At 33.4% G+C, this 24,682-nt stretch overlaps 1 protein-coding gene across 1 annotated transcript in view; it reads left to right on the forward strand.

Annotated features, from left to right (window-relative positions):
- LOC148948961 (uncharacterized) overlaps window positions 1-24,682 on the forward strand; it is an 87,205-nt gene that overhangs the window by 9,047 nt on the left and 53,476 nt on the right. Inside the window, exon 2 of the mRNA XM_089095072.1 lies at window positions 6,383-7,839. Coding sequence (XP_088951198.1) covers window positions 6,393-7,839 — 1,447 coding nt within the window. The 5' untranslated portion in view covers window positions 6,383-6,392. The remainder of the gene's footprint in view (window positions 1-6,382; window positions 7,840-24,682) is intronic.

Genomic DNA, 24,682 nt, shown 5'->3' on the forward strand with positions numbered 1-24,682 from the left:
ACGGATTAACTGTGATTCAAAAAATTCAAAAGATGATAGCACGGATTTTAAATGACATTTTCCTTGCTGCTTTAGATAAGTAGAGGGGAGTGTCTTTTCAGTATCGTTTTCATTACTTCCTTCATACAATCAAGCAAAACAGGCATTTCATTGCTACAGCCGTTTGGATCTTGTTGCACTTACTCAACTGTAACTAATGAGGTGCTACTTCAGAGTACCAAAATTTCAGTCTTTATTGAAGGATTCTGGAATAACGAAGACCAGAATTGTATTGACGAACCTGTAATAAAATGACTGGTCTTCATTGGTCCACATCCTGGAATCTTTCAATTCAGACTGAATAAATTTAAACTGTAGTAAGAAGGGTGAAATACGTTCTAAAAAAAAATCGCAGGTTTTTTGGAAATTTGTTGTGGCAAAGCGTGAATAGGTCTGCCACCACGGTCAGCTCCTAAAGTGCTACAAGTACCCAAGTTTGCGCACTACACGATGATCTACAGTCAAAAAGTTGACTTTAATAGTGCTAAAATAGCCCTTTTGTGCTATTTTAGCAACCCTTAGCACGTGCTAAATACAATGGATTACGATGTGAATACGAATGGAATACGTAGTTCTAATATATATATATATATATATATATATATATATATATATATATATATATATATATATATATATATATATATATATATATATATATATATATATATATATATATATATATTGTATGTATGTATGTATGTATGTATATATATATATATATATATATATATACACATATAAGGCCGTATCCATGTGGGGGGTTAGGGGTGTTTGAACCCCTCCCGAATTTTTTTTTGACTCGTAAAAACATAGCAAAAATAGATATAAACAAATTTTGTATGTGTTTTTTGAGGTTTTGTGTGTAGCCCCCCCCCCCCCGCCGAAATTTTTTTTTGAGTAAAAACCCCCTCGTAAAAAAAAATCCTGGGTACGGCCTTGTGCGTGTGTATATATATATATATATATATATATATATATATATATATATATATATATATATATATATATATATATATATATATATGCGCGCATATATATATATATATATATATATATATATATATATATATATATATATATATATATATATATATATATATTCTGTGACCCTGTGGGTGAATCTTTGCTCATTAAAAGAAACCTGCATCATTTCACAGGCAAGCTGTGACTCTGACAAGAAACGATTTTATAAGTTACTTTTGCGTAAGCAAACTCTGGGATGAGGATGGTTGATCGTTTGCTGATTGATCGATATGAGGATAAACATTTCGGATCAACTCAGCATTTCAAAAAATGTTTATTTGGCATTTTGGTTTGACAGGTGAAAACCGATCCCGACTGAATTTATTATAATTTGAATAATAAAGCTATTCTAGATTTGACCTGTCTTTTCAGAAAATTACTTGAGATAAAAATTGTCTATTCTGGCATTCTAATCAGTTCAACAAAGTTGTGTCAAATATTTTTAATAAATATTTAAAAGACACTATTCTGAAAATGTCACATCACAAGAATTTTTTCGAATGTACTATTTTTAAATTTAGAGAAATGCAAAGACTGACTCTGACAAACCAACGCGATTTGGAGAATTTATTGAAGAATTTTAGTGCAGCCAAATATTTTGCCATGGAACCAAATTTTTTTTTCGATTATTTTATAAGCACATTACTCCCTCTTCTACCACACTCCTGGAATTCACGTTTGAGGCTGTAAGAACAACAAATATTCTTAAAGTTACTATTTGATTATACGATTAATTCCCAAGATGTTGTAGATAGAGTATTTGTAAATTCGAACGAATACCTTCTATTTCACCTTTATACTAAACTTCAAAAAAAGGGATAATAGCAGAAACACTTTAGGCCTGTATTAAAATCAATAACTTTAGTCTTCCCATCACTTCTTCCCTCCAATAAAAAATTAATTACAATTTTATCTAATAGCAGATGGTGCTGATAACAGAAACATTTTAGGACTTATTTAAATAAATATTTTCACCCCCCCCCCCCCCGTCACTTCTTCCCACCAATACAATATTTGGAGTTCACTGATCCCCTCATATTTAGTGAAAGTTTATCTTGACCCGGCCGGGCTTTTTCTCAGACTTTCCAAGTTTAATATTGAGAAAATTTGTGTAACCATAAGATATCTTGCTGTTCTCAGGGACACGGGTCATTTACGGAATTTAAGAGAGAAAAACGGGTAAAATTTATCTAAAACAGTGAAACAATTTGGCAACAATCTTTAAATAATTTTTTTTGGCAACAAAATAAGATGCAAGTATTTCGCCTCCGCATCCGGGATCCCTTATCAACTGAAAAAAAATAAAGTTAACTTGAATTAAACGCAACATATAAAGAAAAAACAAAACAAAAACACACAAAAAAAGCAAATAAAATAATAAAACACATCTTAATGACAACCAAAATCATGCAATCACTGTAAAAGCCTGAATAAGCACACAGAAAAGACAAAAGATTGTTACTGGTACATCAGACTATCTCTTGTATAATTTCAGATTGGCAATCAGATATATGTTGCGTTTGATTTAACTTAACTTTGATTTGTTCTTTCCGTAGATAAAGGCTCCCAGACGTGAAGTCGATTATATAGGATTATTATAGGATTTATTTTTGGGAAAGGGGACATGTAGCTTCTTACTTTAGCAACTGATAGCAACTAAATAGTGCCTATTTAGTAGCTGATATTACGACTGATATCAGCTACTAATAGTAGCTGATTGTAAAGCAACGACCGTTTGCACTTTGTTACATGCACTACGGATTAACTGTGAATCACGCATCACAAAGTTTAAACACCTATAGCACTTATTTTTGAGGATTTTTCTTTGCTGCGATACATGAGCAGAGAGGGTTTTTAACCGGATATCACTTACATAATAAGTGGCAGGGGCGGATCTAGGATTTTTTTAGTGGGGGTGCAAAATAGGTTGATCCGATAAAAAAATTTTAGGGGGGGGGGGCAAAATAAGTTGATCCGATAAACTTTCGCTAGGAGCAAGTTTAATTATCGCATATTTGAGTTAATTACGTAAATTAGACTACTTTAGACTACGCTAGGGGGCCCGCCCCCCCCCCCCCTGGATCTGCCACTGATGTGTGGTAATGGTTTTTATTGGGTATCACTTTTCACACAATAAAGTAAAATTGACATTTCGTCACTCACCCATTTGGACCTTGATCCTTGATTACTTTAAAAACTAATGAGGTCCTAGCGTTGCTACTTCAGAGTAGCGAAATTCAGTTGGATTGACATATTTTGACAGCAGATTCCGGAACGATAAAGACTGTTAGTACGTTTACGGATCCGTCAAAAATGACTGGCAATCATTGGTCAAGATTCTTGAATCGGTCAATGAAGAAAAATACAACAAGTAAACTTCAGTAAGAAGGTCTAACACGCTCTAACAGTGGTAATAAGTTTTTAACGAATTTCGCAGGCTTTTTGGTACACTTTCCACGGGTTTTGGAAATTCGTGGTGGTAACGCTAATACATCCGTGTTGGCGTCAGTTGGCTTTATGCTCCAATCAGTTGTAGTCTCCCATTCACAACCTAAGCCTTCAAATGTCTCATTTGGTATATATTTTAATAATGGCTTTGTAATTTAAACATTTTGAATCCACTAACTCAAAGCACATTAGTAAATTAAATACACGTTGGATACTTGGGCATGAATTTTACATTTTTAATGGATTTTGAGACTTTTAAGCTATTTGATTAATTTTAATTGAGGGAGTAAAAAAAAGGGGATGCTTAGTGGTCACCAATTAAAATTCAGTTCCTAAACATTTTTCGACATTTTGTTTTCTTTTTCTCTTTCCAGTTGGTTCGGTACTAATTAAAGCTGTTATACTTAATAGTTAGATGATTATTTTTTATTATGCTTTAAATTTCCCACTACATTTTATTTCCTCTTTTTCTTCTTTTTGCCTGTGTTTCGCCTTTTCAGTTGTTTACTTATGCTAAGCTTATATACGTGGCTAAGCTTATTTTTCAGTCTTTATATGTCGTTACTTACCCTCTCTCTTAATGAAAGATATACTACTTTTTACTTCTTTTTCTTTCTTTGTTTGTTTCTTTTTCTTTTTCGTGACATCCATATATCAACAAGTGATTCAAAATTATAGCCTCGCTCTTTGTGCAAGGTTTCACTCGATGTTTTACTTGCTTAACATTTTGATCCTACTGGCCGCAAGCATATATTGGTGACCCCATTTGGCAACACACACCATTGAAGAAAGCTTTATCATGACCATTCCTTCCTTCAAGTTTCCCAGTGAAGGCAATCAAAATTCCTGTTAAAAGAGCTGAGAGATTCCTCTCAAAGGGTGGGGGTTCTCGGCCAAGTGTTATGCTCTTCATCAAATACCTACTAAAACATATAATACAAATTCAGAAGAGGGATTGTTACTTCCTAAGTCTCTTTCCACACTTTTTTTCAACATCTTATTCGTTTCGCGTTGGTTCATTGTCACTTGATACTGTTTTATTTGATGCTTAAAAAATCCTAGCTTTACCTTTGTTTCTTTTACCATTGTTTACATTTGTTTATTTTCTCATTTGTTTCAGAGTCCATTTTTTTCTTTTTCTTTCTTTTTTTTTCTAGAAATTCTCTTTTTAAGTCTTTGCTTGTGTGCTTTAAATTTTCTTTCCTTTTTTATATATTTTTAGTAACCCTCTCTCGTAATTCAAGCCATTTTTTATACTTGTTCTTTTTTATAACTGTTATCTTCGTTTTGTCTTCTGTTTACCGGATTCAATTTAGATCTTGGTTTTTCTCTTTGGCCATATTTTTCCACATATTCTAATGTTTGAAATTCTGATCCCACTTACTGCAGGGAAGATTAATTTTTGATTAATGCCTATTTCAGACGCTTGGGATTTTCCCAAAATTCTTTAAGGGTTTTGTTGCTATTTTCTACTTAAATTTTCAAAATACACTATAGGCTAAGGTTTAAGGGTACCATTAAAGTTTTCGTGAACATTCACCTCTAAAACCAAAACCTCATCTATTTTCTTATGCAAATTTCAATTTCAAAATAGCAGAAGAAATCTTAACGAATTTTGTCAAAATTCGATGTGTGTGTGGACTTAGTATAAGTTTTCTGTTCCTTCACAAAGTACTTGTTAAAATAAAGTAACTTCAGCTTCAGAAAACAGTTCATTAAAGCAACTTCAGAAAATGAGTAGTAGCCATTTTTAAATGTCCTTCAACAAGTCGCTTTCTTTTTTTCTTCTTTTTTTATGGCCATTTCTAAAGTAAGGGAAAAATAAATTCAAAATTTTAAAAAAGCTAAATTTTCACATTACCTGAGTTTGAATGTCCCATAACATTTCCTTTTTATTCTCATTACCTACATTTTATCATTTTAGTTGTATTCGTGTGGTTTAGTTTCTCTTTCAGGGTAAATGATTTATGTCTACCCTCTCCCAGGGTAATAGTATCTCTTTTCTTTTAATCAGGGAAACAATTAACCTTGCGGTTTTCTCTTTTGGCTGATATTCCCCGGATGGCTTTACCAATTGCATATTTTTATCAGGCTTATGGTAGGTTTCGACAAAAACATGCACGCAGGATTTTTTTTCTTAGGGAGGGGGAGCAGCGGTAAAAAAAAGTCATTTTAATATTTCAATAATAAGTGCCTTTAAATTTGAAGAAATCTAAGATTTCGGGGGACTCAGGCCCCGAAGCTTTTGTCCAGCGTATGCTCAGACTTATAGGCTTTTGAAAAGTATACTGTAAATATTTTTTCTATTTTCAGTTTGGCAATTTTCCGGAATTTCTATAAGATTTTCCTGAATAACATTAAATATTTTTGAAGGGTTTTAAAACACTAAAGGCTGTAAAAACCTTTTTTTACATAATTTATTTTTACATAAAAACCATAAGGTATGGTTTTCCATTCATTTTAGGACATCTGCAATCATATCCCGGTGTACATTTATCCATAGATATCTTACTAAGATATACCCAAGATCCTACAAGATATATCACTACAAACAGGCATGGGTTCTGGCCATGGACCTTAACGTTTACTCTTAGGCACATGTTTCATATAGTCACTATCACACCTGAATATCAGCAGAGCCTATACGTGGAATCATTCATAAATCCTCTTGGATCCTCTGTTAGAGAACAGCTGAGTAACTGGCTTTGATAATTTATCTCGGGGTTCTGAAAAAGTTAGATACTATTTGTAGGCGTGATAATTAAAATACGGATTAAAATGTCTAGAACCGAATATGTTTATTAATCTAACATGATACAAAAATAGAAAACGAAGTAACAAATGTTAATAGACATTGCTTTCTTTCTAGATCGTTTTATATGGAAGTTAAATTCACGACAACAACTTGTCACTACAGACCTATTACTGTGCCGTGGTCCCCCCATACTAGCATGCCTTCTCCGTACAATATTCGCGACAAAACTGTTCCTGCTCATTTTTGTCATATTGTGAAGAAGCGAGTAGTGTCAAAATCTTCATCTGAAGACATTGGCTTAGAATTTTTACAGCGACTTCCTACAAAAGGATCTCAATTACATACGGCAAAATCTTCTAGCATTCCAGTTAAGAAGGCATCCACCTCAAATGTTATCCCAAGCCGTCATCATTTTGCACCAACTACCTTTACAAAACCTTACCTCGGCTTATACGACCCTGATACGGTTATAAATACAATTGCTGCGAGCTCTGCTAACATTCCAAAAAACCGCCTTCTGCACTGCGGAGGTGGTATTGTGTACCCTTCACCGGAGATAAAGCGATCAAGGATACCAGATAATCCAACATTTAAAATTGACTGGACGAATAGTAAGATCCACTCTCCGGATGTTAAACAACCACCAACTATTTCAAAGCAACATGCGCGTTCGAAGTCTGTGCTTCACAGAACGCTAAGTTTGCCTTATCAAAGTCCTGAAGTTGTGATGGTAAAAAGAGCACCTAGTGAGCCACTTGTGATATGTGACTCCCAGGATAGTGAAGGGAAAGCTGAATTTCACGAAGTACCTTCGTTACAAACCACAAAATCAGAAAAAGTTGATAGGCAGATGATGTCTGAGGAAAAACCACCTCCTCAAAAAATAAAAGAAAACCTTAGAAGCAATGAAAGAAAGACTGATACGGTTCTACAGCCTCCAAAGAAACGTGCCTACCTCGAGCCAACAGAAGAATCTTCTTTTGAGTTCCCAAAACCTGAAACGAAACCAGAACCAAAACTACGAGTCAAAACCAATTTATGTGAAGAAAAAACTAATCACCGAAATGGCTATCTAAATCCCCTCGAGATACGAATAGAAGTAGCGCAAAATTCTTCATCAAGGGTAATATTTGAAAAACCAACTCAAATTCAGTCTCTTATAAGAACTTCAAAGTGTAAAGACTTAGACTATGTACAGAACAATGCATGTACGAACGTTCGATATTCTGTGGACAAGCGTGACATTATGAGAAACTCTATTGAAGAGAAGGTTGTGCTATGTAAAGAGCGAGCAGAGAAACTGCGCTGCACGCTGTTAAGTGTTATGCACGCTCTGCTTGGACCGAAACGAATGGAAACTTTAGGGTTTCCAAGTAAATCCACGGATGAAATGCTTATAGAAGTGCTTCGTTGCGCTGATCTCTCTCCGAAGTTGGGTATTAGCTACTCTCATTTAAGAGAGAATACCAAGCTATTGCTATCACTACTGATGATAAATGACAAAAATACAAATGGAAGTAGTTGGGAAAGTTTAGACCCGGAGGAAATCTTAGAAGAAATATACATAAGAGGTAAGAGAATGGGATCAAAAAGAGTTGTGGATTAGAAAATAATAAGTAATTTACTGTCCTTTCTAGCAGAATGTAAAAATTGTTAAGTATGAAAATTTATGAGAGATTTATTTTATTTTTATTCGTCTTTGATAAAATTTCAATAAAAAAGGCTTAAAAAGGAAAAGTCTTGAAGCCTCTTTAATTCACGATCAGACAAATAAACTTCAGCTTATTTGAACAAAACTTATGACTTTGTCGAATAATTCTAACTTTATTTTCTTTATTTTTATAACTAACATAATCCCAACTACTTAATTTTATTTTTATTCGTCTTTAATAAGGACTTTAATAGAAAAAAAGCTTTAAAAATGGAGAAGACTTGAAGTCTCTTTAATTTATGATCATACAAGTAAACTTCAGCTTATTTGAACAAAAATTATGACTTTGTTGATTAATCCTAACTTTATCACATAAGAAGTTGAAATTTTTGCTGGCAATGCACTGTAAATAGTAAAATAAAATAAGATTTGAAAAATTTCTCAAACCTAAGGGGTAAATAATGAACTGCTAACAATAGCCAACTTTTGTGTTTAGTTAAAATTTTTAATTAAAGAAATAATTTATTCGTATTATAAAAATAGAAGGACGGTCAGTTTCGTCAGCTTACCATTATTAGAGTTAAACTTCACCTTACCTTCGGTTAATTTATGCATTTTTCAACAACATCAGTGTAGTTCAAACTCAATGTCTTAATAAAACAAATTTAATATAAATTTAGTCGCCGGTTTTAGACCTCGTAGATGTAGCCCAGTGTTTTCAAAAAAAAAATTAACGCTCTACTATCAATTTACTATAAAAAATAAAATTTGAATAATTCAGAGCATTGTAGCCAAATTCTTAAAACTAAATAGTTAATAATGAACTGTTAAAGAAGTCTGATGTTTTATGCGAATTAATTAAAGTTTTACCCCCCAAAAAATGATTTATACTGTTACTTAAAGAGAGGGGTTTGCATTCTGTTTAATTTATTAAAGTTACAATTAAACTCCAACTTATTCACACTCAAATTGTGTGATTATAGATCAACTCTAGACATTTTGCAAAAGAAGTTTAACTTTATGCTGCTCGTTTGCTGTAAAAACTAGTTTTTTCATTTGAAGGTAAGGAGCACCATTAAAACTTAAAACAAACATAGTTTATTACGCATATAAGGGCCCCCTCGTCAACACCTCGCTCTTTACGCTAAAGTTCGAGTTTTATTCCAATTTTATAAGAATGACCACTGAATCATAAAGGACGTTTAATTAAACTAAACAGCTCTTTTAAAAGTACTAAAAAACTTTAGCGTAAAGAGCGAGGTACTGACGAGGGGGTGACCCCCTCATATACGTGATAATCTCTGTTCGTTTCAATTTTCAATGTTGCTCCTTACTTTCAAGTGAAAAAACTTGTTTATTTTATTTATTTTCTGATCATTTTTTAAATAATGCTTGGAAATCGGGCTCCCACTCCTAATAACCAGTACTTCCCAATGACCAATACTATATATAAACAATGGGGAAAGTTCATGGCCTGCAGCCCTTCCTCTATGGGGGGGGGGTTAATTCATCCTCAGATACATAGCTATTAGATTTTCCGAATATGCTCAATAAAATGGCTATCTCAAAATTTTGATCAGGTGACTTTGGGGAAAAAATGAGCATGGGAGGGGGTCAAGCTGCCCTCCAATATTTTCGGTCACTTAAAAAAGACACTAGTACTTTTGATTTCCGATGAAATGAGCACGATGTTCTATGATTACTGGTTCTATATTATCCCCCCTGGAAAAAAAAGCATCCGTAATCTTTCTTCTGGCAAAAAATGCAAAATTCCACATTTTTGTACCTAGGAGCTTGAAACCTTTACAGTAGGGTTCTCTGTTATGCTAAATTTAATGGAGTCATTTTTATTAAGGTCACTTGATGTTTTGGGGATGTTTTCCCCCTTTCTCAAAATTTGGCAAATTTTCTCAGGCTCGTAACTATTGATGAGTACCATCAAATTTAATGAATTGTACATATTTAGAATAAACATCGAAATTCAATTCTTTTGATGTATCTATTGTTATCAAGACTCTATTTCTTGGAATCTATTTTACTATTGAGCCGCATCGCTCCTTACAAATGACAATTAACATTTTTGTGTTGTTGTTGTTGTTAAAGGTTTTTATATTTAAGATCCTTAATCTTCTGGAAAGTATTGAAAATATCGAAAAATCCATTTCTCCATTAGGGAAATTACGATAAATGTTGCAATAGTCGAACGAAAAACTCAAAAATGTTATTAAAAAGTCATTTATGTAGAAGTTTACATCAAACATTTCGTGGTAACAAACTGTAAGTAAGGAGCGACCCGGCTCAATAGTAACTGAAACTCTAAAAAAGGAATTTTGATACCAATAGATACATCAAAAAATCAGATTTTTATGCTGATTTCAAATATAATAAGTTCCATCAAGTTTAGTTCTACCCATCAAAAGTTATGTGCATGCAAAAATTTACCTGATTTTCGACAAAAATGGGAAAAAAAACCTAAAAGTCATAGACACTTAATGAAAATCACACCATCAGATTCAGCGTATCAGAGAACCTTAACGGTCTCAAGCTGCTATCTGCAAAAATATGGAATTTTGTATTTTTTTTTTTGTTAGAAGAAAGATCACGGATGCGTGTTTATTTGTTTTTCCCCCCAGGGGTGATAGTATCGACCCAGTGGTCCTAGAATATTTCAGGAGGGCTCATTAGAACGGAAATTAAAATTTCTATTGTCCTTTTTAAGTGACCAAAAAAATAGAGGGCACCTAGAACGGAAATTAAAATTTCTATTGTCCTTTTTAAGTGACCAAAAAATTCGAGGGCAACTAGGCCCCGTCCCACGCTCATTTTTTCCCAAAGTCACCCGATAAAAGTTTGAAACGGTCATTTCGTCAACATGGTCGAAAAATATAATAACTATGTCTTTAATGATGACTTAATCCCCCACAGTCTCCGTGGGAAGGGCTGCAAGTTATGAACTTTGCCCAATGTTTACATATAGTATTGGTTATTGAGAAATATACAGACGTTTTTAGAAGGGGGGGGGGGTGTTATCTGGGTAGTGGCGGGGGTGGTATGTCGGGGGTTACGCGAGAGGATATTTGCATGGAAGAAATTTTCATGGGGGAAGGGACATTGCTACGAAGGGGGTGGCGGATTTCCCAGTTTTATTTAAAAAAAACAATCAGAAATTAAACAAAAAAAACAAGTTTTTCAACTAAAAGTAAGGAGCAACATCAAAACTTAAGACAAACAGAAATTATTACGTATATGATTGGGTTCGTACCCTAGTCAATGCATCGCTCTTTACGCTAAAGTTTTTTCAGTACTTTCATAAGAGCTATTTATTCTAATTAACGGTCTTTGTGATTAAGGGGTCAGTTTTAAAGAATTGGAACAAAATTCGGACTTTAGCGTAAAGGGCGAGGCATTGAATAGACGGCGAACCCACTAATATACGTATTCAAAATATAAGAATATAGAAGTTCGTTGTGTAAGTTAATTCGTAAGTTACGTATATTTATTACTAATAAAAACGTTCGTAAAAAAAATCAAACAACTTTCGAGAAAGCCATTTAACCAAAAAAAAGTAAAATTAATATGCAAATTTTGTTTTAATTATTCATGTACGGTGAGCCAAAACAAAACCTGCATTAATTTCAAAAGTTCAGAAATTAAATATAAAAAAAAGTTTTTTTTAACTGAAAGTAAGGAGTGACATTAATACTTAAAACGGACAGAAATTATTCAGTATATGAAAGGGGCCGTCTCCTCTTCAACGCCTCGCTCTTTACGCTAAAGTTTGACTCTTTCTCACAACTCTATTTTCAAAAAAAATAAAAACTTTTGCGTTAAGAGCGAGGCATTGAGGAGGGGACAGCCCCTTTCATATACGGAATAATTTCTGTTTGTTTTAAGTTTTAATGTCGCTCCTTACTTCCAGTTAAAAAATTATTTTTTTTTATTTAATACGTTAAAAGGCAGGGTTTGCCAGTCATGATTTTGACAAAAATCGTTTTATTTAATCTGGTTCTAAGACAGGACGGACAAAATATTACCTAATATTTAGGCCATCTCTAGGGGAAGGAAAGTTGCCTCCTCCCGTCATCTCAGAAATTCAGTAAAGAAAATCGTGAATTATGAGAGGTATGGAAGCCCCCTCCTTTTATTCCAGAAATTCTGTTCCGAAAAAGAAAGGTGAATTGAAACAGGCATGAAGAAACCGGGCCAGACTATCAAATTCGCCTTGGTTGATAATCTAAAAGCTAAATCAAAGGAGGATACAGAAACTGATCCTGGATTTTATCAGAGAGCTTATGGGTATAACCTTGGAAAAGCTTGCTTAAGTATGAAAAAATTAAATATGGGAAAAATATCGGAATTACGAAAAATTTAGAAAAAATATCGAATATCCGATATCCGAATCCACTATCTGAAAATACCAAGAAGCCCTGTATGCTACTTAACAAACTTAAATCATAATATTTCAACTAGATAACTTAATTTAAATAGATCTTTTTCCTTTTAAATCTCCTCCAAAAATTAGCCCGTAAAATTATTCAAATATCAGATAAACTTTTTCGCGAAAAGAAGCAATTGAAAAGAAATAATCAGTTTTTTTTTCAGTTTCATTATGCTTCTTGTTTTGAATTTATTAATACTAACATGTTCCTTAAAGTTATGGCCAAAACAAAATTAATGAAAGAATGTTTTGTTTTTTGAAATAGTTTACTTTTTACTCGATCGCGTTGACATTTTGCCGTTTAAGAGAATAAAGCATTCTCTAGTGATAAAAAATGCTATTTCTATAAAAACTGATGCGTCTTTTATGACCTATACTACTAATAGCCAAAAATCCCATAGATTCTCGCCCATTTCACTATCTTTTTTTAATTTAACATATAGTTGTTTAGCAGATTCATCTATTATTTCTCATTACTTGGGAAAATAAATTACTCTAGTTTTCCTGCAAGCTGCGTTTTTTTTCTTTCTTTCTTTCTTTTTTTGAATGTCCACTTAAAAATTCGTGTCTCAAAGCGAGTTCCAAAATCTATGTTTTAAATCCAACTTATTGCCTGCGCATCTGCCCTTCTAAGGCGCTAGAAGAAAATACTACGCCTATCTTGGTTTAATGTCGAGACTCTCCGAGTTTGATGATAAACTTGCATATTATAAAAAGAAACATAATTCTCAACTAATTACATGAAGTTAGGGATAAAAAACACAAAATAATTAATATAGTATGCATATAGTGTATAAATGTTCAAGCCTGATGTGAAAATTTGATATTTGTGTTAAGGAATAGAGTCTGAGTCTGATCTGCTTTTAGATAATATTTGATATCATCGGATGGTATTATTTTGCGTGTATATTTATTTGTTCTTTTTTTAAATTCTATGGCATATTTGCTGATTAGCGTTAAAATAGTTATAGGCTGGGTAAGTAATTTTATTGCACTGGTTCGCATAAGGTTTGTAAGAATGAATGTAAGCATGTCTGATTATTGGGTTAATTTTAGATGAGACCATTTTAAAAATTAAGTTAAGTAGCTTATGTTACAAAATGGTAAATTATTTATTAATTTATCACCCAAAAGAAGTAATAAAATTGCAGAAAACTAATAGTATTTCTTCATTTCTCTCCTCATTGACTTTTCTCCGTTTCTTTTTTTTTTTTTTTTTTTAATATACATTATCGAATAATAAACTTTTTCTTTATAAACTAGCTAATTTGGCAGTAGTTCAAAATTAGGATAATTTTTTGTCAAAGTAGTGTTTATAACCCAAAGAATTAAACGTAATGCGTTCAGGTGATTGGGTCAATTCGTCTTCCCCAAAGCCTTAAGTCTCATTTTCCCAAAAGTAGAAATTGTAGGAATTTGGAACTTTTGATATCAAAATTGTTTTCTTGTTATCTATAAGTCCCAAAATAGGCCTATTTTGTGCAAACAAAATTTGTTTTGCATTTGTCAATAATAATCCAAAATCCAAAAATAAATATTTTTCTAGTGAAACTTATGTTTTGTGACCTAATGCCTTTTGATCTACCATTGCTGTTTTGAAGAGTTGAAAATGATGTTATCAGATCAATCAGGCAACCTGGGTGGTTCAGTTCACACCAAATAATTGCATTGTTTTATTTTCTTTTTTTACTTTTTTTCGATGGATCTACCTTAATTTCACTCATTAAGTGAAGTTCAGATTCTGGACTGATTCTTTATTTATTTATTTAGAACCTTAATGAAAATTACACCATCACATTCAGCGTATCAAAGAATCCTACTGTAGAGGTTCCAAGCTCCTATCTACAAAAATGTGGAATTTTCCATTTTTTGCCAGAATAAAGATCACGAATGGGTTTTTTTTTTTTTTTTTTGTTTTTTTTTTTGTTTTTTTTTTTCTTTTCCCCAGGGGTAATCGTATTGACCCAGTGGTCCTAGAATATCGTAGTAGGGCTCATTGGAAAGCAAATTAAAAGTTCTAGTGCCCTTTTTAAGTGACCAAAAAAAAAATAGAGGGCAACTAGGCCCCCTCCCACGCTCATTTTTTTCTCAAAGTCACCCAATTAAAATTTTGAGATAATCATTTTGTTCTGCATAGTGGAAAATCTGATAAATATTTCTTTTAGGATGACTTTATCCCCCACAGCTCCCAGGGGAAGGGCTGCAAGTTATGAACTTTGCCCATTGCTTATATATTGTATTGGTTATTGGGAAGTATACAGACATTTTCAGGAAGGATTTTTTTATGGTGGGGGGGGGGGGTGGAGGAGGGGATCACTCGGGAGAATCTTTCCGTGGTGGATGTTTCTGTGGGGTAAGGGAAATTTCTATGAAGGGGGCGCCGGAATTCCAAGCAATATTTAAAAAACGATCAGAAATTAAATTAAGAAAAACAAGTTTTTTCAACTGAAAGTAAGAAGCAACATTAGAACTGAAAACGAACAGAAATTATAATGCATGTGAGGGGGTTCTCCCCCAAGTCAATACCTCGCTCTTTACGCTACAGGGTTTTTTAGTGCTTTCAAAAGAGCTATCTATTCTAATTAAACGGCCTTTGTGATTCAGGGGTTTGTGAATTAAATTTTTTTTTTTAATTTTAACGTAAAGAGCGTGGTATTAACTCAGGGGAGAACCCCCTCATATACGTAATAACATATACGTAATAAAAAAAACAAGCGATACGGCTCAATAGTAATCGAAACTTTTAAAAATGGAATTTTGATGTCAATAAATGTATCAAAAGAATGGGCTTATAATGCTGATTCTAAGTATATAAATTTTATTAAGTTTAGTATTACTCATCAAAGGCTACGAGCCTGAGAAAATTTACCTGATTTTTAAAGAGGGGGAAAGATCCCCTACAAGTGATATAATTTTAATGAAAATCACACCGTCAGATTCAGCGTATCAGAAAGCCCTATTACATAGGTTTCAAGCTCATATCTGCAAAAATCTGCAACTTTGTATTTTTTGCCAGAAGAAAAAAATACAAATATAGAAGTTCGTTACGTAAGTTAATTTGTAAATTACGTCAGAACCAAATTTAGAGACAGCCATTTAGCAAAAGAAAAGTAAAATTTTTGCAAATTTTGTTTACTTATTCAATGACGGTGAGCCAAAATAAAAGCTGCATCAGCTAAAAAACGATCAAAAATTAAATAAAAAAAACAAGTTTTTTAAACTGAAAGTAAGGAGCGACATTAAAACAAAACGAACAGGAATTATTCCCTATATGAAAGGGGCTGTCCCCTCCTTAACGCCTCGCTCTTTACGTTAAAGTTTGACTCAGTCTCACAACTGTATTTTTTAAAACAATAAAAAACTTTAGCGTAAAGAGCGAGGCGTTGAGGAGGAGACAGCCCCTTTTATATAAGGAATAATTTCTGTTCGTTTTAAGTTTTAATGTCGCTCCTTACTTTCAGTTTATAAAACTTGTTTTTTTTATTTAATGACCCAAAAGAAGCGCATGAAAAGCAAAGCAGACTATTAAAATTTCTTATTCTCTCCTTCATGTCTATCTTTTTTTCTCTTTTCTCTATATTTTTTTTTATTTTCAATAAGCCTTATTCACTGAAAACATTTGTCTTTATGAACTTGTCTCTTCGCAGTGGTGATTCAAAAAGGGATAAGATTTTATTTTAAATCATATTTATAACCCAACAAGCTAAAAGTAGCACGTTATGTCGATTGCTTCAGTTTATTTTTCCAAAAGTGTTATACCTGCTTTTCTCAAAATTAAAAATTGGTGGAATTCGGAGCTTTTGATATCAAAGTTATTTTCTTCTTATTATTAAGACTAAAAATACGCTTATTTTGTGCAAACAAAATTTGCTTGGGATTTGTCAAAAATAATTGAAAATCCAAAAATCTTTATTTGTAGAGAAATTTATGCTGTGTGACATACTGCCTTTTGAACCAAAATGCCTGTTTTTAAAAGCTAAAAGTCATGTTATTGCAGGAAAGCAATCTGGGGGGCTCGGTCCAAGCCAAAGAATTATTACTGTCATTTTTTTTAGATTTATTCGATGAATCCACTTAATGTCATTCATTAGATGGCGTTCAGATGCTAGAATGATTCGGGATCGAGTCTGAAAGCCCAGAATTGCTGTTTAACTTTAGACGAATCAGATACAATATTTAATAAACTGTTCACCAATGAGATTCAAGACTAACAAAAATTTAATTTACGATCATGAATTACGTGCTTAAGGCATTACTCGACCCTACAAAATGCGAATAGGGTAGAAAACTGGAGCTATAGTCGCGCATAATTTTAAATAATTTTAATAAATATATAATTTTATATTAAATGATTTTGACTATAATGTGGTGTGGGCATAAGGCAATGTTATACTAAACAGCATTTTCAGTGGCTTCCCTATCAAACTTTTCAGCCAGAACCATAAATCATAAACATCTTACACACAAGGGCATGCATACATATAAACTGAAGTGTTTGTGGAGAGAGAAGGGGTGTAGAAATATTTTTCTTGGGGGTGAGATTAAAACCCTGAAGAATATTGAAATATAAGGTTTTTTCTGAACAGCCTTTTGGAATGGTTTTAGAAAACAGACCCCACTCCTTTTTAGTCTAACCATAGTACTTTGGCATGAACAAGAAGCTCTCGTGCATTAGATTTAGAATCCTGCAGCTCGGGAAAACTACTAATACTATCAATAACAGCTCAACACAGAACAAAGCAGCCTGAGACAAGCACAGCTGAGCTCCCTCCTCATCCACTCCAAATACTAATTCCATTTCCTCCTCCCTCCTACGAAATTCCAATCTCCCATGAAATCCTTCCCTATAACCTCTTTCCACCCCATTAGCGGAGGGTAGGGTTTTTGTCTGTCCCCTGATGGCCAAAAAGCATAGTATTTGGCAATCTGTCAGTCCTCTGCGGTAAATTGGGTTTAACCATCTTAGAAATTATTTCATCAGACTCCTAGAAAGTTGGGTCCGACCACATTTTTCATGCAGTTTTTGTTTGATACATGGTCAGCCAAGGAAGTACCTGAAACTTTGCTTCGACAATTCCTTTGGAAAAGGTTTTAACAATTCTTCTTTAGTCTTTCAAAGTACCTAAGTGTCAAAACCATATTTGACCGCTCTCACTATCTTGGCTTCTGAAATTCTGATCTCGGTTTGCAAATTCTCGATTTGCAAATTTATCTTCTTCTTCTTCTAAACTAAGAAGATTTGCAAATTTATCTTCTTCTTCTTCTAAACTTTTCCCAATTATGAAAGACCGCTCTTTGCCTTGGCTATTCTATAGAAGCTGAGCTTGTCTACTTGTTCATTTCTTAGCAAGGCAATTCATCTGAAAAATGATGAGGATGTTGAAACATGTACAATTTTTTTCATATTTTCTTAAAATTACGTCGAATTACTATAAAATTAATTTTATATAATTCAAATCAGAAAATAAACTGAATTTATTGAAACGTAACTCTATTTAATTTCCAAACTGAGTTGTTTCTAATTTGTCTTTTTATAAGAAAAAAAAAGGTTGAACTGCCAGAATCAATTATAAGAGATTGCATAGACTTCCAGGTAAACTGCATACCAATCCATAACATAAAAATGATTTTAAGAAAAAAAGGTTAAGCCCAGATATACATAGGTTTTTCGAATGTATGGTGGTTCCATTTTTTTGCACCACTTTCTATTGTAACATCAGGAGCAACAATCATCAAGCATAAAATTTTTTTGAAAATATAAACTGGTAACAATGAATACTTCAACATATTCCTATTTAATTAAAAATAAATAGAAACAATAAAGCCTTAGTTTAGAGATTAATACTAATCGACTGGTTCTATACTTGAATTCTTTGTGTACTCTATTTTATTTTCAGACTTGGTTTCTGTGCTATGGGCCTTTATCTTTTTATAAGCTTATCTATTTATTTGTGTATGCATTATTGTTATTTAAATAATTGTAATTATAATAAAATACTGTAAGAACTTAATGATCATACATTTATTAGCATTCATATTTTAATTCTATGTGTTCATAAAGTCAATATAGCACTAAAATTACATTTTAGTAGAGCAGTCAATTTGTTTAAGAATTTGTATGTACTGTTTTCTTGGCTTTATTTTTCGTTTCGACAGAAATAGTAAACGTGTTTATTAAATGATTGGAAAACTAGAGTGACTTTAGTAAAAGTAGATTCATTGCAAACGTTTTCAACCATGACCTTTATGCATTTCTGAATTTTTGTCTACTTTATAAGATTTCGATAGAAAGCAGTATACATGCTATGGTACACGACTATTGATAAAATGTCATTTTAAAACATGAAAAAAAAAGTTGAAAAATTTCTAAGTTAAAAAAAGTAAAGAGGGGGGGGGGGGCATTGGAGCTCTGGAGGTAGGACATGAATGACCATTATTTCCTTCTAAAAAAATAACATACTCATTGATATAAATATCAAAACTAGTTATCTTTACAGAATAGGTTATGTAAATCAGGGACGCTTGGCGCAGCCGCTTAAGCCACTGATCATATGGGCACAGTACTTGTATTTGTGTAGGCATAGTGGCGGACTGCTCGGATCCAAAATGGCTATAGAGGCGGACTGCTCGAATCCACAATGGCCATAGAGGCGGACTGCTCTCCTCTTTGTGCTCTGCTTTAATCCACAATAGCCATAGGGAGAGCACTTTGCTTTAACGTATTATGGCCATAGTGGTGCTCCTCTTGGCACTCTGTGCGTCTTTCGTCGCGTCTCTTTAATGTAGAGACCCCATAGAAGCGCGACTCTTGGGTCGTCTCTTTAACGTAGAAACCCCATAGAGGCGCATCTCTTGGCGCGTCTCTTTAACGTAGAGACCCATAGATGCACGTCTCTTGGCGCGTCTCTTTAGCTTAGAGACCCAATACTACTTTCAGCATATAAGAGAACCTCTCTGTAGGGGTTTCTAGCCCCTATCTACAAAAATGTGGACTTCTTTTTTTTCGGAAGAAAGATCAAGGATCCGTTTTTATTTCTTGTTGTTGCTTTTTTTTTCTCCCATGGACATTCGCATTGAACCAATTTTCCAAGAAGATTAGGAGAGGGCTCATTTGCACGAAAAGGAAAATTACTTTTGCTTTTTTTGCGTGACCAAAAGGATTGAAGGGCAACTTGCCCCCCTCCCATGCCCCTTTTTCTAATTATCCACTCAGAATTTTACGATAACCATTTATTTCAGCACGGTTGAAATGCCCAATACTCATGCATTTAGGAACGATATTACCCCCAGAGTCCCTAGACAACGGGCTGCAAGTCCCAATTTGCCCATTGTTCACTTATAGTATTTGTTATCGGGTAATATATAAGGATTTTGGGGGGAATTTCTCTTGAAGGAGGGGATTTTCCATGAGTAGAATTTTTTTGTAGGGAGGATAGTTTCCCAAGGAAATTTTCGGGGGTGAATTTTTACAAGGGTGGAGGTAGGGGATTTCCCGACAGGATCTGAAAAAAAATCTGAATTCAAATTGAAAAAATTAGTTTTTTCAACTTCTGGAACTTCTTAGAACTTCTTAGAACTGGAACTTCTTAGAACTTCTTAAACTTCTTAGAAAAAATAATTTCTTAGACTAGATTGGCTAAACATAACAAGACGAGAAAAAACTCAAAATAAGAAAAAAGGGACATTTATGGAAAGTAAAAATGAAAATACACTGCGAACATTTTGGCCGAGACTTATGTTCGGTATATGTTCGGCCGAGACTTATGTTTGGTTCGCAGGACTTATGTTCGGTTTGACTATGTTTGGTATAAAAAATGAGAAATAAAAAACAGACTGTAAAAAACAACCACTAAAATAAACAAAATAAACCATGCAAAAACCACTAAAATGAAATCAAGATCCTTTCCAAGTAACAGCGAATGAGTAACAGTTACCCTGGCACCGTTACATGGAAAATTTTACGCTGAATTTACTGCACATTTTACGGTCTTCATTTATCATTCTATTCTCGGCTGGTCTCGGCTGAAATATTAGGGTTACATTTTCACTGGCTCGTTTTTCCTTCTTTTCAGCTTTTTTCTCCACTTGTGGTGCTGAAAGTAAGGAGCAATATTAAAACTTTTAATGAAGAAAAATTATTCCGTATATGTTGGGGGCTGCCTCTTCTCCAAACCTTGATCTTTACGTTTTAAATTTGCGTTTTTGTCCAATTCTTTAGCGAACACTGCTCGACTATTTTGGAACTTCAAGATTTTGGCGTAAAGAGCGAACCTCATATGTGGATTAATATCTGTTTATTTTAAGCTGTAATGTTTCTCTTACTTTCAGCTGAAAAAAAATTATTCTTTTTGCTTAATCTTCACATAGAAAAAGAGAAATATTGAAATTGCAGTGTGAGCATCCAAGCTGTATACACAGCTAGTAGCTATGGATCAACAAAAGGTTTTATATAAGTAGAAACATAGCAGAACTGACTGACACGAAGGATGGCTTGAAGTAGCAGTGATAAAATAAAGACAGTACGTCCAGAAGGATGAACAATAGCTTCGCAAAACAACCTCAAATTTGTCCGATTCTCAGAGCTAACTCTCGAAATAATTCGTGGGGTGAATTCATGGGGTGATCGAGTAATGGAGTGATCAATGGGGAATCAAGTAATTCGTGGGGTGAATTCACGGGGTGAAGTAATTTCCCCATATTTAATGACTTATGGCTCACTAAAGAAACCTTTTCAATTCATTTAGAGCACTTTTAGAAAACAATTAATATTATGAGTTAACTCTAGAAAACACTAAATGTAGTTAGGACGCTCGATAGATGAAAAAAACTTACGATTTTAATGCAGTAAAGAGGATATAAATTCTTTTTTGCATTTATCCTTTTTTATTCTATTTTAGGTACAAAAATTTATGTGACTGAAATATAAATGGGGAAATTGAGGAAAACAATTTAACCTGCACCAAATGACGCTTAATACCCAAGAGGCTTCTACGTATTAAAAAATTAAGTTCTTTGAGCGTTATCGTTGAGAAGCTCAGGCGTTACTCAGATCTGCATTGGCTATCGGTGAAGTTTTTAACTGTGCAGTTGTTTAAAACTTTAATGATTCTCCCCTCATCTCCCCTGCTTCTCCTCTTTCTTGTTCGATAGATCCATATAAATTTCACCGAGTTCTGAACAAAAGTAATTAGCACCCATCCCAATAGGGTAATTTCTGTCGCCCTTCACTGGCTAGTAAACCGACATAAATCCTTTTTTAATTTTATTTTTTTGTTTTATTCAAACTATGTATGTGCTAGTTTCCACATTTTTGGGTCGGGGGGGGGGACATTTTTTTATTCAGCTCTTAGACGTAATATATATGTTACCGTGAATGTCCGAAATTGGTGAAAGTCAATATTCACCGGTGAATGTCCGAAATACTTTTTTTCTTGGATTTAGTCAGCGTTGCCAGTCAACTTTTTTCAATTTAGTGCAAGGTTTGATGATGACAGGTTGGGTTGGATTGGGTTTGTTTAAGTTAGGTGGGATTAGGTTAGTTTAGTTTTTGAACCCATTGGTCATATTTACTACCAAAGTTAACCTAGCCTAACCTAACCCAAACTAACATAATCTAACCTAACTTTAACTTTTACGATCATAGCTTGCGTGAGACTGAAGAAGCTGACTCCCAAAGCTAATTGAATTCAAGGAGAGAAAAGGAAATTTCGGACATTCACCGGTAAATGTCGACATTAACCAGAGTTCGGACATTCACGGTAACGTATACACAAATTATGGAGGTTAAATAAATTTTGACAGCATTCCACGTACGACTATAGGTACTTTAACACTATCGCTTTCAAAGTTTAGTTCTGTTTTAACATTTAGATGGTGTTTGGGCTTATAGCTAGGTTTAACATTGAATGCACCTGCAGATAGAATATTTCTAAACCAGGGGAACTAAAGTGGACTTAAGGCGTTCTTCCTCAACCTTGGTCCTTAGACTGAAAAGTTTTCCATGATATTTACGTTTGACGATATTGAATCTTCAATGATTATGCTGTTCCTTTGGATAATATTCAGCTTTGATCATTATATTTCACAATAGTCAGACAAAAAAAGTTATGCGAAAATTTAAGAAAATCCACTCACCAATGTAAGTGGGCCATACTTCGCCTGTAATCATGGTTTTTGTGTATAGGATTCTTTCATCTGGAAGTAATTTTAAAACCGTCGGGATGTCTTCTTTTATTTTGACAACTATGCTTCTGCTTTGAATGGATTTTGATTAATGTCTCTTTTTTTCCAGATGTTTTACCCCACTTGGAATCTGTTTCAAGAGTTCAGTGATCAATGTTACCTGCTTTTCTTTTTTTAATAAAGTGAGAGTTAAATAAAGTATGTCTTTATCTTTTTCCTTCTTACATTCCCTTTATCTCCTCTCCTTTTCTCTCAAACCTGTCTCTTTTGCTTCCACTCTCACCCTCTCTCTCTCTCTCTCTCTCTCTCTCTCTCTCTCTCTCTCTCTCTCTCTCTCTCTCTCTCTCTCTCTCTCTCTCTCTCTCTCTATTTTTTATCTTTCTTCGTTTAATAGCAAAGCATTTTGCTTTTGCTATTAGTGCAGGTGACATTAAAGTTTGAAATTAAGTGAAAAAGATTATTATGTCACCGAGAGGAGAGGAGGTGGTATTTAATTTTATTTAAAAAAAGAAAAAAGAAAAAAAAAACAAAAGCATTTTGTTTGCCATTTTCCACATTAATCCATATGTTCTGGAAACAGTTCGATGAGTGTTACTTACTTAAAGGTCAATAATTTGCTTTGACAGTAAAACTAAAAAGAATAAAATATGGACTTAGCCACAATGGCTTTTGAAAGGTTAATATTTATATATACTCCTTTCAATGCATGAATATCTACAATAGATACCAATAAATACAAAGATTACGATTTTAATGCCAATTTGAGCTACAAAGCCTTTTAAAGTTGGACTTGTGGCAAATATTTAAGTATAACGGAAAAGTTCCTTTTAGCAGCTGCATGGAAAAACAATACTTAATAATAAGATTGAAATGGTTGTAAGCCTGTCTCTATAAATACCAATACCCCTTTGGGGTTGAAAAGAGTGTCCTGGCTATGAACGTCATTATGCTAAACCACCATTGATTTGCATGTCAGTCTAGTGATTGTTTAATTCACAAAGGAAAGAAGAAGCCTAGAGGGCCGGAAACCACCAACAATACATTTTTTCTTCCATTTAATTAATTTAGAAAACATTTCCAAAACAAATTTCAACAAACATTGAAAATCCATAGTAAAACTACAAATTTGTATAGTAAGTCGCATTCAATACGAACAGAAATTACTTTAAATGAATGAAGGAAACATAAAGCGAATATGATTTAAAATACGTTAAAATTAGTGATATGATATGCTATGATTTTTATTTACTTAACTTAATCAACAATTTATATGCAACAATAAATATATTCACCCAAAATCAAACGGTTGACATGGGGTGAATCAGGTAAAAAGCATATATATATAACGTCATTTAATATTACTATAATAAGAAAGCAAAAAAGAAAAAAATATAAAAGTATACATAAAATAAAAATAGTACTACGGCGCCAGTAACTACATACCATGTCCATACTGTGGGGTCACACCCATCAACCAACAAAAATTACAACTTACTTTAAATCGAATCAAATCAGATCTCAACCAAAACAAAACAAAAAAAACTAAAATTCATGATTACTGAATAATTTTGTTTCAATTTTCTTAAAAATCACTAAAATTTTGCATCTTCTTCCTTTCATTTTCCAAATTATTCCATAATTATATACCCTTCATAATAAAAGAAAACGTGGACCTGGCAGTCACTATAGGTGGAGTATAATGATAATTCCTACCCCTTATATTGTGGTTATGTTTATTCCATTAAAACAATCCGGCAGCAGGCGCATATCATGCTTTTACATAAATACTAATGTATTAAAATTATGAAGACCCGCCATCGGTAATATCCTAAGATAGTATCACGTGGTACTTTTTTTGGCCCTTTTATTTTTTGCCCGAAACGTACAACCTTAAGTAATGATTGTGCAACACTGTCACATAATACTTTTTTTTGCCATTTTATTTTTTACCCCTAAGATTGTATCGAATAGATGAATGCAAGAAACCCAAACGAACTTAAAATAAACAGAACTAAACGAAAGGAGGTTAGTCCTACCTCGCCCTTAAACGCTCGAAAAATTACAGTGTCATTTGCTCTTTACTGATTTCCATTTTAAATAAATTAGGGCCATTTAACCTCCGGTGATGGTGTTGACTCTGGAA

The sequence above is a fragment of the Artemia sp. Qi Xiang Cuo genome, chromosome 9, assembly GCF_049724085.1.
Source record: "Artemia sp. Qi Xiang Cuo chromosome 9, ASM4972408v1, whole genome shotgun sequence".
NCBI classification, from domain to species: Eukaryota; Metazoa; Arthropoda; class Branchiopoda; order Anostraca; family Artemiidae; genus Artemia; species Artemia sp. Qi Xiang Cuo.